General features: G+C 30.7%; 1 protein-coding gene across 2 annotated transcripts; it reads right to left on the bottom strand.

Annotated features, from left to right (window-relative positions):
- Nucleotides 1–11,014: 11,014 nt before the first annotated feature.
- Nucleotides 11,015–17,420, bottom strand: LOC123703250 (proline-rich protein 4-like). 2 transcript variants are annotated; one of them, XM_045651193.1, is made up of 3 exons: nt 17,320–17,420; nt 12,597–12,713; nt 11,015–11,546 (listed from the first exon to the last, which is right to left on the bottom strand). In XM_045651193.1, exons 1-3 carry the CDS (start codon nt 17,338–17,340, stop codon nt 11,079–11,081), a joined length of 606 nt encoding a protein of 201 aa, XP_045507149.1. In that variant the 5' UTR covers nt 17,341–17,420; the 3' UTR covers nt 11,015–11,078. The 2 variants fall into 2 exon arrangements, with proteins under 2 accessions (XP_045507149.1, XP_045507150.1); XM_045651194.1 differs by lacking the exon at nt 17,320–17,420 and adding an exon at nt 13,485–13,573.
- Between the last annotated feature and the right edge of the window lie 93 nt (nt 17,421–17,513).

Genomic DNA, 17,513 nt, shown 5'->3' with positions numbered 1-17,513 from the left:
TGAAGCTAATTAAGAATTCTTGTTTACGACAACTTTTCATTCTACTTTTGTATTCATCAATTTCAGCCAGAAACTAAGCGAATGACAAAAATTTATATTTTTTTCAATTTATCTGTTTTTAGTCACATTATCACTGCTCGAATCGGGGAAGGAAAACATCGAAAGGAAACTAACATATGATATCTACCACTACCAACCTGCACTTGGCCACTGCAATATACAACAGGATAAATATCTTAGCTTTTGTTATCACTACATAGTATAAAACAAAGTCGCTTTTTCTGTTCCTATGTCCCTTTATGCTTAAATCTTTAAAACTACGGAACGGATTTTGATGCGGTTTTTTTTAATATACATAAAGTGATTCAATAGGAAGGTTTTAGTGTATAATTTATTAGGTTTGAGACAAAGCGGACGAAGCCGCGGGCGGTAAGCTAGTAATTTTTAAAGAAAACTTATGATCGGAAAGCATAAAAACATATCGCACTTATTTTTTATTATTTACTACCAAATATTCCATAAATCGATACTATCTATACTAATATTATAAAGTTGAAGAGTTTGTTTGTTTGAACGCGCTAATCTCAGGAACTACTGGTCCGATTTGATAAATTCTTTTGGTGTTAGATAGCCCATTTATCGAGGATATAGGCTATATAGTATAATCTCGCTAAGACCAGTAAGCCATAGTTATTACATTACTCGCTAGGTCACTTACAAATCTACGAAGCTATTTGTATGCTTGTCACGACGTAACTACGGAACACACTGCATATTAAGACCATTGAATACTAATTGATTTATTAGTGGATAGGACATTGTCTTAATAAGTTGGGTTAAGCAGCGTTGTGTGCAGTTGGGAAGTGGATGGGTTTAAATGTGAACTTAATGTAGTCAGGAATAAATTATTTTTTCGTATGCATATGTATGTAGCTAGTTCCCATACGGCTAAATATTTCTACCTTATTTAAATAAAATTATACACAGCACTTTTCAGATCACATTCAAATATTTCTATTGATATCTAAACTTTTTAGGAGTTGATATCTACACATAATTCTATCTGTAACTGGAGTATTCTGTGTCAAGGTTTTTTTTATTTCTGAAGAGTATCCAAACAGATAAGTTTTGAAAATTAGAAATCTACGCTAATATTATAAAGCTGAAGAGTCTCGCTTGTTGGTTTGTTTGTTTGAACGCGCTAATCTCAGGAACTACTGGTCCGATTTGAAAAATTATTTCAGTGCTAGATAGCCCATTTACCGAGGAAGTCTATAGGCTATATAATATATATCATCACGCTAAGACCAACGGGAGCGGAGCAATGCGAGTGAAACCGCGGGGAACAGCTAGTGTAGATATAATCCATACTAATATTATAAATGCGAAAGTAACTCCCGAGAAAGGACATAGGCTACTTTTTATCCGGGAAATAGGATATGTTTTATCCCGGAAATCCTATGGAAACGGGAACTATGCGGGCTTTTCTTTAAATGCGCGGGCGAAGCTGCGGGTGGAAAGCTAGTTTATAATAAGAATAAGTCGTCAAAACTTAATTAACGGAAAATAAATAGATTGCAGTTTTAAAATGGGTGACATGATATGACAAAGTGATTTTATTTGCGGAAAAACCAACTTAAACTAACATCTACTTATACCTTAAGGAAAACAATAACAAATCATAGTTAGTCCATAAAGAGACGTATAAAAAACAACACGTGGTACAGAATATAAATATATCATTTAAATCAATATATTGGAACAATACAGTGTTAAATACAGAGTTTTAAAAAAGTGAAGTGTATAAGAAGTCAAATAGAGATAATTTTAATTTCAATTTGACAGAAATTCCTTGATAATAAATTGGATATAAATAATAATATTGAGCTATAAATAATAACGATTTCCTGTTAATATTATTTAAAATATTTATTACGGAGAGCAATTAATTCAAGATAGTGAATTCAGAAGAAAACTGTTGAAGAAACAGCTGTAAATGACTGCCAAAAATAACATACAGTTAAATATAAGATAATAAAAACATTTCTATAGAGTGCTGTATTATTAAAAAAAGAGATTGACAGACATTGTTGACAGATAAGAAATTCAGCTAGAGATAGCCATCTGTCAAAATATTTCACAGATAGTAAAAAAAATTAAAGAAAGAAGAAAGTACTTCGGTTGGGATAACCCGACCATTTTAATATGTGGTGGCGGTTCACTTTATTTTGTGTGATTACAACACTTATAACTTTTGTTGTTATAAAATGTGTACATATGTTATTCAGACATTACCATAGTTACGAAGAAGTTCAATTCAGGAAGTTTGGTGAAAACGTTTTGATGGAACGTCTTATAGATGAAAAAACTATGAATATAAGTGTTAGTGTACAAGAATTTTTAATAGCACAGATGCTGGAATCTTTGGAGAGAAATAATACGATGGTAACTTGATTGGTTAATATATTATTTGAAAAAGGATTAAAATAAATATTTGATAACTAATAGATAGATGTAAGCTTAAATAATTGACACTTGTTAAATTGTTTTCTTACTATTTGTCTTTTATTGTAATATTGATATTTTTTTTAAAATATAGGCGTGTTTAGTTGTGTGTTTTCATGTTTATTTATTATATTAATGTTTTGTACAATTTGTACATAATATTTGTTTAATTTTTTAAGAATATGTAAGAATTTATAAAATCGATTCAGTAATTTTGGAGCCTATTAATTTTAATAAACTATAACAACTAAATCATTACTTAATACATACTTATATTATGTATTATACTACTTTATGATATATTGATGTTCACAAGTCATAGGTAAATAAATATTATAAATACAAGACTATACTTTCTTCTTTCTTCCCACTTTCATGTCCCTATTAAATCGTTACGAAGCGTAAAAAGCAATCAATTAAGTAATAGCTAATCAAATCTATCGAACAATAATTTACAATACAATTAATCTGGCCAATTTCCACTGGACATTATCCGAATTGGATAATGAAATCGGAAATATCCAATCTATAGTATAATCTTTAGGGTGCTAAGGATCTACAAGACAGCGATTGATAAAACTTATTTATTTATAGGTAATTTCGTCTTTATTTAGTGTAAGAAAAGTGGTTATCATTAATCTATTTTATGTTAATATAATTTTCAATATCAAATTCTGTTTGTAAAAATCGCAGCATCTTAATTATTACAATAATGTCTAAGTTACAATGTCAAAGAAAATAAATAATTGTAATTTGTAATATGTACTTTGTAGTAGGTATGTATGAATATATTCATTGAAGAGCGCAAAATATATACCTATATTATGTATTTTACATCTAATAGTTTTTCTTTTAAGACAATTACATGATGGATGATAATATATTATCTTAAATACTGTTACAATAAATAACAATAGGCAAATTTTTTAAACAATAACAAAGCGAAACTTCTTATTAGTATCTACTAGAAATGGAACCCAGGACCATTCTACGCACACAGAATAACTATATCAAGGATATAACAAAATTGAGCTAAGCATAGTAATTGCCTATAAATGAAAAACAAATACAAATAACCAATACAAGGGAAAATGGAATTTCCTTATTACCTACTTGTATACGAGTACATTACAATAGATATTCCTTTGTTCCTTCTACAATCTAGATATTACGTTCAACTTATTAAAGAAACCTTTCTTATTATTATGAGTAGGTATGTAATTTATATTAAACTAGCGGTCCGCCCCGGCTTCGCCCACGTCGATGGAAGATTTAAAAAGTCCATAAATATTTCACAGAACCAAAAAAGTTTTGATATTGGGTAGGTAAGTATTAATATTTAATTAATCCGCTGCGCTTACCTCGTGTCCTATTTAAGACTAGATGTGCCGTGCGGTTTCATCCGCATTGCTCCGCTCCTGTTGGTCTTAGCGTGATGATAATATATAGCCTTCCTCCATGAATGATAGCTCATTCAACGAACTAAGTTCAACGAAATTATTTTTCAAATCGGACCAATAGTTCCTGAGATGAGCGCATTCTAACAAACAAACTCTTCAGCTTTATAATATTAGTATAGATATCCGCTACCGCTTACGTCTTGTCCTATTTTAGATGTGTATCTCCAGGGTACCCGAGAAAATGACGGTTCTGTCTATTCCATTATTTGATTAATACTACTTTAATACTACCGAATATTTTATTGCAAATACACTTTACAATTAGCCTAATTTATTGAGCTCATAAATCTTGAATAGCTATACAATGAAGGTCTGTTGTTATTAAATTTTAATGCTTTCTAGATACAGTTTTTTATATTATATTTGATGACTGAGAAGTCCATTTATTTTCAGGTTAAAGATATTTAAGTTTAAAAGTGTAATTAGAACCTTTACAGACGTAAACGGAATCACTGCATAATAAAAAAAATCGTGTAGTTTGTACAGCCACAAAGCAACAAAGCGACTCTGTATGCTTAGATCTTTAAAACTACTCAACAGATTTTAATGCTTGTTTTTAATGACTGAAAAGAGCGGTTCTCGAGAAAGGTAATTAATATTGTGTATTTATGGTATATAATTTCTTACATTTTAGACAAAGAAGACGAAGGCACAGGCGGAAAGCTAGTAACTACATAATAGCACAAAGAGATTGTATCCAGGATAATTACAAAGTGTTCAATAGACGCCATGGATTGAATATAAAATGTATATCAGAATTGAATAAGAGACGGGTTAATAATTCCAAATGTTGAATATTTATCTCGAGTAATTAAAGTATGCATAATAAGTGTATACGGGTAGAAACTGTAAATGGAAAATACGTTTTACAATTCGTAAAATATCTAAAATAATAATAATATGTTAGATGAAAACAAAAAAAAATCACACTTTATATTATATTTTCTGTACTTAGTGTAATTTCTTTGTGCATGTATTTCTTTAACTTTTGAAGTGAAACTTCTTTAGGCGCGTTGAGAGTAAAATTACAAGGTCGCGTCAAGGCAATGCCGTCACGTCATGGACTAAGGCGACGATTTTGGTATCTTCAAAGAAGTTTCACTTCTCACACGTGTGTTCGGCACAAACGCTCTTTTTTTCGCTAAATCCTGCTTCCATTAATAACATTGATCTCTCAAACCAATTTGATACCCTAATAAGCGTGTAATCATTTGAAAAAATATCAGTGTCCAAGGATTCATTTTTCCGAGTCAGTTTATAAGTCGCTTAAATACATTTCTTACCGATTATCTGAGGAAAGCTAATGTACCGACAAACCGGTCCACTTTGTCGCGTCATTAATTTTTTTGCTGGTAACCCGTTGTAGGACAGGGCAGGATTCTAGTGCTTTAGAACTAAGTAATAAATAAATGTTTCCCATATTGCGTAGGTACAAAAATATTCAGATTGAAATAAACGGCAACAAATCACACGTAGGTTAGTATATAGTGACAGCATTAACACAATTAACACCTCCCTATTTCATGTAAATAGAAGCCTGTACATTTGTACAAGTTGTAGATTCTCTTGGAACTGCATTAAGAATTTAATAAGAGTTTTAATTTTTTACAATTTTTATTTTTACCAAATTCGTTTAGAATCTTCTTATTACCATTGATGCTGAAATTATCACAAAAGTTTTGAATATAAAAAAATATGTGCTTCATATTAATCTTAAACATTAAATGCACAATATCTGGGTATACCTCTCTTTTGAAATCATCATGAGTAATAAAATAGTAATAAATTGTAATATTACATACATCAAATATAAAATTTTGATCTAAATCCTGCCCTGTTCCAGCTAGCTGACTATCTTTTCACACGCACGCGTTACAATTTTCACGGCTTTTTCACGGTAAGATTTTATAAGACTGTTGCTTTCAGTAAATACAGAGTCAACGTAAATAATATCCATTTAAAATACGCAAAAGAAATGTTATTTGTGGATATTGCTGGCTTTGCTTTTTTCGCAAAATTGAATTAGTTTTTTTGACCGGACGATTCGAGGCCGTATGAAGACAAATATTTTATTTATTTGCACGAAATAAATTAAGAAAGATGCCCCAATAAAATTTTTTTTGTGTTTGACAAGCATATCTACATATAAATACACTTATATTTACATTGACATTTACACGATCATCATAATGCATAGTCTATAATTAAATATATATATATAACATTCATTTTAAAATTATGTTAAAAGTTTGTTCAAAAATAAAATTTCAAGGTCGCGTCATGGCAATGCCATCATGCTAAGCCATCATGTCATGGAGTAAGGCGACGATTTTGGTATCTCTGAATCTCTCCAAAGACATTTCACTTCTGACACGTGTGCTCGGCACACACGCCCTTTTTTTTCTTTAAAGGATCTTTCATCTAAAACGACCTACTTAAATAGCACTTCAATAAATAAATTTTGAATATGAAACTTTATTTTAGTAACCTCGTGACCGTATTATTATTGATATGATTTTATATGTCTTGTAATAAAATAACGTTTTCTCTTTGTAGCTGATTCTAATATATTTGATTGAAAGTTTATTGGGATTCTTTACTTTGCTTTGTAAGTAAGAGAGAAATGCCAAAGTGAAATTGAGATTCTTCACAAAATAAATTAGAGATCACTATCTTCTATCTATGATGTTTACAACCTTTCCTACGCTTTAAAATAAATTTTTAACTAAGTAGGTATTATTGATTATAATATTATGATCAAAAAAAATTTTTTTATGTAAATAACAAAAATACATTAACTTCCATAAGCTCAAATTAAGTTAGGGAATGTGAACATACGAAAGTTTTTGGGCATGATCAGTAGGTCTCATAATTTATTATCTATTTTTGACCAAACACTTATAAATAGAGATTTGAAAATATTGAAAAAGATTCAAAAGAATTCAATATGTTTATAGCACTCATGTCACATTAAAAACTATTTAGCAATCGAACAGGAAGTCAATGCCTTTGTCTGTTCTTGACAAACGATGAGAGGAAATAGACAGACGGATAGAACTTCCCCACGTAATTTCCGGTTAATGGTGGCAATGTGCGGTAAATAAGTGAATTCTTTAGTAAATTTGTTGCAAACCTTTCACTTTTGTCACCATTTTTTGTGCCGGAATTATTAATCGAGAAAATAGAGGAAACGCTGTTATAAAACGTAGAATACCTGTACATAAGCTTATTCAGATATGCTACAAGTAAAGAAATATACGAATTTGTTTGAAAATGATGGAAAAGTCATTATAAAATTCGTTCTGCAAGCTAAATTTAGTATCCCTGTGAAAATATTAGCAATTTGCTTCAAACAAATTTGCTATTCAAAATCAGCAGGCGCTCTAAAACCACCAGTATATCTAACAATGTCTAGTGCACGCCTTCCACCACAACACTAGGTATTACATATTAGGTTAATGAGATTACGGCTTAAGACAGTAATTGGCCTGTAATTCTCTTCGGCTAAACTGCAAACGATAGCTTAACTTGCCTTTGACGACGGTACACTATTAAATAATTAAACGTAGGATTTAACGCTCGGGGAAAATTTCATTTTGCAGCGGGTATTTCAGAGAAGATAAAATTGATAAACTGTGACAATAATGAAATAGAGGAGATGGTTATAATTAATATCACGTTACCATTAAATGTTATATTCTCGTGAATGTAATATAAACATAATATATCATGTGACTGGTGATTCTGTTCAATATTAAATTTAATTATAATTTCTCATCTATACATAATTAGTACATTTAATTCATGACAATGAAAATTAATATAATTTATGGTTCCTACCGCTAAAAATGTAATTTATGGTCAAACAGACATGTACTAACTCTCCAAAAGAAGAATTGCAATCGCAAGCGAATAGCAATAGAAATAGCTATGCCAATGAGTCGACTAAAAACAATAAGGAGTCGCATTTATTCTTTGACAAAACATCCAGTTCATAAGTATGTATACAATTCCTGGGAGTAATCTCATTTATAAGCGTTTTACAAACAGAAAATGCAAGCTAGAAAGACGTAGAAATGTAATATACAGGGAGGGAACATTCCAATGTTTCATTTTAAATCCCTTGTACGTCTAGAAAGTGAATTAAACAACATTGTTTGTTCCTCATTATAAAACTGTTTAGCTTTAAAACTTGTAGTTTTACAAGTAGGGAACTTTAGCAGGACATTATAATATGAGGGAGCGAAGAATTTTATGAAAATAATAAACTGTGTGATACGAAACTTTCAACTTAATAAAAGGATTATACAGCGCTGCTAAAAATAAAAATGAGTTTTATATGAAGTTATGTAAATATCCGTTGTTATGTAAGTAGAACGTTTATGTAGACTACCGAGTAAATTAAGCGTGTAATTTTCTTTAAAATTGTTTTTTCTATAATAGTGCATCTATATATATAAAACTCAAAGGTGACTGATATAGTGATCTATCAACGCACAGCCCAAAGGACTGGACGTATCGGGCTGAAATTTGGCATGCAGGTAGATGTCATAACGTAGGCGTCCCCTAAGAAAGGATTTCCCGAAATTCTTGCGGGAACGGGGAAAAACGGGGATGCACGTACAAAGTCGTGGGCGGAAGCTAGTTTTTAATATGACTTGTTTTTTTACGTTGAAAATTTTACGTTGAACACAATCGAAAACAGGAGTATTAACAGAAGATTTAATCCATTTGATATTAAAACTGACATATTTGTTTATAAGAGTTTATTCATGATAAAATTAATTCTTAATTTTATTTTCTTACCCCTACTGTGACTGTGACTGAGTTCTTACAGTGCGAGTGTTTTATACAAGTATGCTCTTTTAAAATAATATTTACGTTAGTAAAGTGCACTCTTCACAAGTAAACTCAAAGGCTTTGTTCTCACTAACACGTGGAGTCAGACCAATTACACTATACGTTTTATATTTATATATTTTACACGCGCCTTGTTGTTTCTTCGTGGCAAATGTGTGGTTCAAAGTTTGTACACTAACTAATGAAATATATTTATTGATAAGGTACAATTGGTACAATCGTTTATTATATAAACTGAACAAATGTATTAAATAATTATTTGATAGTTAAAAAAAATAAAATACAATACAATACAATATGGTATTTGGAGGATTCAACTTTTTTTTTTTATTTCATTTCACGAGAATTTCATTGAACATTTTGAACATTTCATTGTAAACTTAAAAATATGTATTTACAATCACGACGTAAAATCTTTGACCTCTTTTATCAAAGACATTCATTACAATTACAATATTCTGTGGTTTTGTAAGAAATATTTCTCTTATATAAATGAATAATTATAAGTTTAGTATTAGGTATAATAACTGTGCTATAACTAAAAAGATTATTGTATTGAAAATTTTCCTATTTGCTTGACATAATCTAAATCACTACATCAATATACGCAAGGGCAATAGACAAAAAGTTTATTTAATTCAAATTCCTTACATTTATACGGAAGAAAATCCGCCCCACATATTGGATCGGAATGCAATATAGGACGGTATTCCACAAATTTCTTATAAGCTCGTATGTGGATTAAATACATATGTTTTATTGTGTGTAGCTTTTTTATTGTAGATATTATAGTACATTATGTGTGCAAGAACTCATCGATTTTTGTGTTATTTAATATTTATTAAAAACTAGTTTCCCGCCCGCGGCTTTTCCGCGCTTTCAAAGTAAACCCCGCAGTTCCCGTTCCCGTGGGATTTCCGGGATAAAACTATTATATGTGTTAATCCAAGTTACCCACTATAAGTTTGCTAAATTTCAATGCAATCGGTTCAGTAGTATTTGCGTGAAAGAGTAACAAACATACATACCTACACATATTATATCCATCCTCACAAACTTTCATAAAGCTTAGAGATGTAGCTTACACGATTTAAATGTCTCATAATAAATTATTAGGTAAATTGAAATCTACATACATTTAGGTATTTACTTTTTAAATTTTAAAATAACCAGACTAGCCAAGTGCAAATTATCTGAATCACATAATATCTATGTCATATTTTTTTTTAACTTTTTTGCCTCTTTAAAACATCTTTCCTCAAGGTGTTTTTATTTTATTTTAATTATTGAAGTGAAATTAACTTTATTAGAAAATAATTAAATTGAATTCACGACTTTTACTCAGCTTTATATTTATTCGTTTTATAGCATGCACTTAGCAATAAACGCAGTTAAGGATCGTAACTTCAGGGTACTTTAAACAAATCATGTTATATAGCTTGAGATCCCGGTTTTACGTAGAGTCTGGATATAAAATAGTCTGTATTTTATTCCGAGCTATCTCTATACAATATTTCAGCCAAATCGGTTCAGTAGATAGTTACAATTCTGAAAGATCAACAGTAGAAATCAGGCTATAATATAAACCTAACATACATCTAAATTTTCTTATAGGTTTATAGTATATAATATAGTCCTGGTATAGTATAAGTAAAAACCAGCGTTCTACTTATTTAAATAATTAATTAATGCTCTTTTCCACTAGAGTGTAATGTATTGAATATTATTAATTCCAAAAGTCCATAGTAATCTTTAAAAAATATCTAACTGCTTTCTGAATATCATTTGTGCCTTATCATCTTCGACACATCTGTTCATCAGGCTACATTCACATAGATATAGTTTTTAAATTTCATTCAAATTCTCGAGATTCTACTTTATAGGTAGGTACCTTACAAAATAATATTACATAGACTGTCGTCTATATAATATCTAGACTAAATTAATATCAGGGCATTCACTCCACATTGCCGATGTAAAACAAGCCCATTTCATAAATAATTTAATGTAGGTATGTCAGAAAGCCCGCAAAGTCACTTACAATTATAGGTTATAATATTATTATATTTCGCATGACTCTAACTGCTAACACGATATAAAATTAAACACAAATTAATGTATACAGTACATTTATTAACATTAAAACTAATTAACAACTAAACAACAATATTTACAACATACAACACTCACACATAAAACAATCAACAACAATTAACAAAGATATGGGATATTTTTAACAACAAATGAAATTAATCAACGAATTTTATGGGATCCCTTTTTCGTATGTATAATAGTTTCGTATACTGGGACTTTGAAAGGTACAGGTTTTTCGACCGGTACAATAATATGTTTGACAACTTCGAAGGGAACTTCCTTGATCTTTGGTACATGAACTGTCCTCTCTACAGGGTAGGGTACAGATTTCTCTACAGGTATAGATACCTCTTTAATAATAGGTATAACTACCGCTTTCGGTACCGGTACATGAATCGGTACGGGATGTGGTACCGGTATCAAAACGGGCTGGTTTATTTTGAATTCTACGTTCTTGTGAATTGGTACTACGACCTCTTTATAATGTTTTATTTCTTCTGGGTTTTCTTCTTCAACATGTTGGTGAACTGGGTAAGAATGTGGTTGTAAATCGTGGCCATTGTATGAATTGAAGTCACCGTGATCAGAACTGCCTTCGTCATAACCTGAATACTCGCTTGGTTGAAACTGTAACAGATAAAAAATAGATTAACATTATGTAATAGACAATACATTGCTCTCGACGATTTTTTTCTTTTTTGTGACTAGAGTCTAGACTACACTAATGAGCTTTATTGTATAACAGTATATGTATAAAGAGTAGAAATAATGGTACGGCCTATTTTTGTTTTACTACAATCAACAATTTTAATTTCGCACAAATAATTTTTAAATATCTTCGAAGTATATTTATAACCATCGCTTTAGGCTATTTTAGTTCTGAAATTGATTCATATTCAAATTAGATATTTATTTTATTCAGCCACGGAATAATAGATTTTTATTTTTGAATAAAAGAAATAAATTTGCTTTCGGAGATTATTTTTAAACATAAATTAATCTTATTATCGAATCCAATATAAAATACAAATGCTACTAAGTAAATGTTTACCAATAATCTTGAAAAAAAAAAACAATCAAATTTAAACGCGAAAGTAAAATTAATTTATTCCCACGGCAACGATTTCGCGCCTTTTTTATCTGCGAAAAAACATAATGTCCGCCGGCACAGATCAGGTTGTTTTTTATTTCTTTTTCCCGCTCAATAACGGTTGTTCAAGCGATTATGCAAGTATTATGTGAGAAAAATGGAGTTATATAATATAAAAAAAGAGGATCGCAATGAAAGAAGGTAGAATGCCGCTTTGTACTCAATGTAATTCTAGATCGTTCAGAAACTAATCAAGGCATTGTGCGAATGGTAATTCATATTTTAATATCATTTGTAATTTTATCCAATGCGATCAAGTTATGAGTATGATTAGCTTATTAGTAAAAATAGGATTTGACGAATGAAGAACTTTATTCGAGTTAAATAAAAAAAAATGATTTAATATTCCGATAAAAAAAATTCAGTTATTTTTCATTTTCGATCGAATAATATAGTAAAATGTACTTAGTACTTACTTAGCATTAAAAAGCAAAGGAATTTGATTTTTGGTTTTGGTTGTTGGTGTTTGGAATTTGGATTCAAGAATCGAAAAATATTTAAAATAATTAAAAAATGAATTTACAAACCTGTTGGTCATGTTGTTGTTGCATTTGCTGTTGTAAATATGCTTGCATGTTCATATTGTTGTATGGTGTCCATTGCTGGTTGCCCGCGTAACCTGTCGCCAGAATGGCACACAAAATCTGCAATGGAATTAATTCTCTATAATTTATCAATCTTTGTTAATGACTATAAAAGCCATTCAAATAAATAAAAAAATATTAAAAGTAAGTGAGTCGGGGTAAGACCGGACGGATTTTAGACGAATTGAAATAATCTAGCAAAAGTCCGATTTTCTCAGCACTAGTTCCAGATTTTCTACTTAAAACTGATATAAATGACAATAATTCATTTAGCATCGCTTTGCTCTACAATAAGTTTATTCTTCTAAACTCAACAGTTTCTGATTTTAAGGCGTTTAAAAACAACACTTACTTTTTTATGACTATGGTAAAAAAGTACTCTTCGGGGTAAGTTCGGCATGCTTTTAAATGCACTTCTATTGAATATAGCATAAGGTCGATAAAAAAAATATATTCGATCTTTTACGCTCTAAAATTATTTTTTGACGATTTTTTTTGAAATCCACTTTACAGGCGCGCGGCTCGTCGGAGCCACGCCCAGAACCTGAAGGTCTATGCAAAACAAAATGAAGTCGTACAGAATTTTGCCCCCGTAAATAAATATGCTCATATTCGCCGAATTTTTGATGTTTACGTTCTTACCCCATGTCCGGACTTACCCGTACTCACTATAATTTGAATTATTTAAGTATTTCATTTCGACATTTCTACTGAAATAAATCGTCAGTTTATCAGGATATAATTATTTTGAGGTTAGAGCTTTCAGATTTCAAACCACTTATTGTACATTGAACTATATTTCGTAGACAAATATATATACTTAGTATTTACGCTTTAACCAATCCTATTAACATTAAAACGCGAAAGTTTTTATGAATGTTTGTTTGTTACTTTCACGCAAAAACAGCACAGCCGATCTGTACGAAATTTCGTACAGAGATAGCATTATAATCTGGAAAACAGTCTACTATATCCAGTTACGAGTGAAGCCACGGGGTCAAGCTATCATCAAGGACCTACATAATAAACAGTTCTAGTATAAATGAATTTTATTTGCATGCATTGCACATAAAACGGTACGGAGAATAATAATGGCCGTAATACATACACTTCAAGGATAAAGGAACCTGTTTATTCCATTTTTATTGTAGTTTAATATGAACATAATAAAATGGGGTTAGAAGTGAGTTATAGCGTTATGTTTATTGGGTTGTGACGTCACTGTTTTATTACGTTTTCTTTGTAACTAAGTAGGTACTCTGGAATATAGAGTAGCTTAGGTATTTAATTTAGTATATGGATCTGATAATAATATGTATTTATCTGATAGTTTTAGGGTAACATCTAACGGTGTTACATCATACGAGCGAATGCTCATTCTCTCCTCTATGTATTTTAGTGTAAACAGGAGTAGAGCATTCTTTCGTTGTTCTTAGTGCGTTCGAAAAGATTCGTGCAATGTTCTAATACTGAACAACACTCAATACGAGTTTTCGTTTGTACGTTTGTAAAAAATCACGAAAGAATGCTCTTCCTCTAGCTCTAGCTCCATGTTCGTCTATTGTATGTATTTCTGACAAAGAATAAAAGCTCCTAAACATTATTTGTTACGTTTACCAATAATTATCTACAAACTTCAATTGTTATCTATTTAGAAGTTTTAAATAGTGTTATTATTTCAAGTACCTATGAGACATGAGAGTTAGACATTGAGGAATTCTACAATATTGCGCCTTAAGGAACATTTTATGGCACAATACATTAAAAACACATAACTCATATCCTCAAACCGGGAATCTAGTAAATTCTCAGGCCAATAATACAGCTAAAACCGATACGCTGCTTGCGAGATATTTCAACCGTTTAGTAGTCGGCAGACCACACAAGCAATGAATCACAATGCTCTTTATCATACGGGAAAAACAGAGCGGTGAAACGCGGCGTTTTAGACGCGCGTTTTTGTGCGATTCGGTATTTATTGACGAATTATGTATTTGATAAGTTTATTGTAATTAAATTGTTCGTAGTTAAATATTGCAATTAATAATACGTTAAGTTGGGAGTCGATTTATAAGAAGCATATATTATCTACCTATAATCATCAAAATCTGTTCGGAGATTTTCGCATGATAGAGTAACAATCACATAAACAAACTGTTGCGTTTATTGAGGTTTATGATTCATACATAAAAACATCTGATGACTTTTATAAATAGAATAAGTAAGTATAGTGGGTATCTATATGTAAAAGTAAGAGAGTAAGTACATAATAAGAGAAACCCTAAATAATGTAATGGCTTCCAATGATTTTAATCCAAGAAGTATTTAGATATAACATCACAGCAACATATAAACCATTATTCGTTGAGATTTAACAGTAAAAGTAGTTGGTACAGTTACTCCGCAAATCTCTTCGCAAATTCGCGGCGTGTCCGTACAAAATTAACCACCGTATGTTTACATTCACACTAAGCTTTTTACAGTTGGATAAGAGCGGATGCTCTTGATGCATCGTCTGCTATAAAACGTGTTTGTGAGCGTGTGTTTAAAGCTTCTTGTAACTGAATGCGAAACTTAGCTGAACGAAATGTTTTCCCGTGTTTTGTGTAGGTTATACTAGTTGTGTCCGCGGCTTTGTTTGGATTGGGTTGGGATTAATAAATAGGTGCAAATATTATATAATATAATAGACGATGTAATGTAGTATAAATGTATTAGTAGGTAATGTAAATGTAATTAACTCATTCCTTATAAAAATAGTAGCGGTTTGCCCCGGCTTCGTTTTAATTGTATAGCTTTTAGTCCTCAGGGATCACGTACCTACCTACAATCTACATAATATAACGATGAAAGTATTTTTGAAATTGTTGTCCTGTTATTCCTGAGATTAATGCGTTCAATCACGCAAATTCTTCAGATTTATAAGTATTACCTATTCAGGATAAAAAGATGTAAAAAATAATAACATTTAACTCTATACATCGCATTAAAAACACACCTAAACACATACACACAATTAATAAAAACGATGTTTTTATCGCTATCCACGCTGTATAACCGAGCCCTTACTATTTTTTGCGGTCCCGTTAAAAGTGCGAAATGTATTTTATTTCTCGTTCTTGTGGATAATTTGTTGTTTCAGCCATCTTTTATTTCGTATGAAATAACCAACACTGTGGCTCGCACTGCCATTAATTTGAAAACATGAAATTTTTATGTACTAAGTAGTAAAGTTCTGTTTATCTAATATTATATATATATATCTACGTAGTATTAACAAAATAAAATCCATTTACTGTGAAAATAGTAAGTTTATAATGACTTGCTAGTAGTTACTACTCGCGGTTTCACTCACATCTCACAATATGTGGGTGTGCCCCGATGAAAAATAGCCTTTATAGGAGGGTAAGCATTCAGATTATAATCTTTCACCGCAAACGAAGTCGCGGGCAAAAGCCAGAATTTCTATAGCTTTTGCGCTCTACATAACTACCACTACAACTACTACTGACAATCATCAAAATACGGTCATTGGATTTCGCGTAAGAGCCACAAACATCCAGGCATCCATCGCGATCGTCATGAAATTTTACAATAATGTACATATTAGGTAGATCATAATATTAGATAGATAGAACTATGTTTTACATACCGATGCTTATTGCATATTATATATATTCATGCGATGCCTATTGCGGGTAGTCATTTAACAACCACTCCTTATTTAGTAATCTGTGGTCATCTTAAATACTATGGGACGGAAGACTTGATCGGCAAGTTATCAGGTGCAAATCGCAATGATATTTAAATAAATCTAACTGAATACCTGCATACATAATACAGAACCTTTACTTTATTATTATTTTGATACTAGAAATGTCAATTTCCTCATGATGTTTTATCTACATAAGTAAGAACAGTGGTGATTTGGATAATGTATGAAGCGGGATCACGCATTCATCACTAAAACAATGCACTTTTCGATGATATCAATTATTGTTCTGAAATATTTATTAAAATATTTATTTAATAACCAAATTCCGTTAAAAAGTTCCTTGTAAACTGATACTTTTGATGTACGTACAATAATTAGGCTCATTTTAAGTCAATCAATTAAGAATCAAGTAAAAATTCCCTCTATCTATCTCTCGTTAAAAAAACTAATTACAGAATTGACCCAGAAATTGATAATAAGAAAAAAATCGCAGTCATTAATTTCTAATACTTAGTCATTATGCTGAGTGGTCCTTCTCGCCACTCTGTTGTAATTAAAAAGAGGTTAAGGGTGCAGATAGGTGCCGTAGTTTATATGGAGCCTTAGATTTATTTAATAAAAGAAATAAACATTTTAAAATTACATAACAAGACGTAAGAATAATAATTTTTTGATTATTTTTCTTTCTAAACATATGAACGCACGTTTGCGTATGTTTTTTTCCATTTTTTTATGAAAGTAAATTCCTTTTGAAGCCTGTTTAAAAGTAGATAATAATAATGTTATCTTCCCTAAAAATATTTTAACAAACTACTTCACACACTAAATCTTTATAGTTATGGCAAACACAAATACAACCGCGCACACACACAAACCACATCACAATATATTCAGCCGTTACACCTATCACAAATAACTATTTGTATCTATTATAATTATAAAATAACTCACATATGCTTGTACAGTGTACATTTTAGTTTCAGCTCGTAGTGTACTGATGTCATAATAAATTCTCCATCTATTTTATACTAAAGTGACAGGTAAGTCGGAACTATGGACTTTTTGTTCAATTTGTCCATTGTAACTTAATACTTTTACGTTCACCTTACAGCGAAGTAAGATTGGTTTATATTTATAACAAATAT

Source organism: Colias croceus, chromosome 25 (genome assembly GCF_905220415.1).
Source record: "Colias croceus chromosome 25, ilColCroc2.1".
In the NCBI taxonomy this organism is placed as follows: Eukaryota; Metazoa; Arthropoda; class Insecta; order Lepidoptera; family Pieridae; genus Colias; species Colias croceus.
The sequence above is the reverse complement of the archived record's forward strand: the minus strand, read 5'-3'. Positions and strand labels throughout refer to the sequence as shown.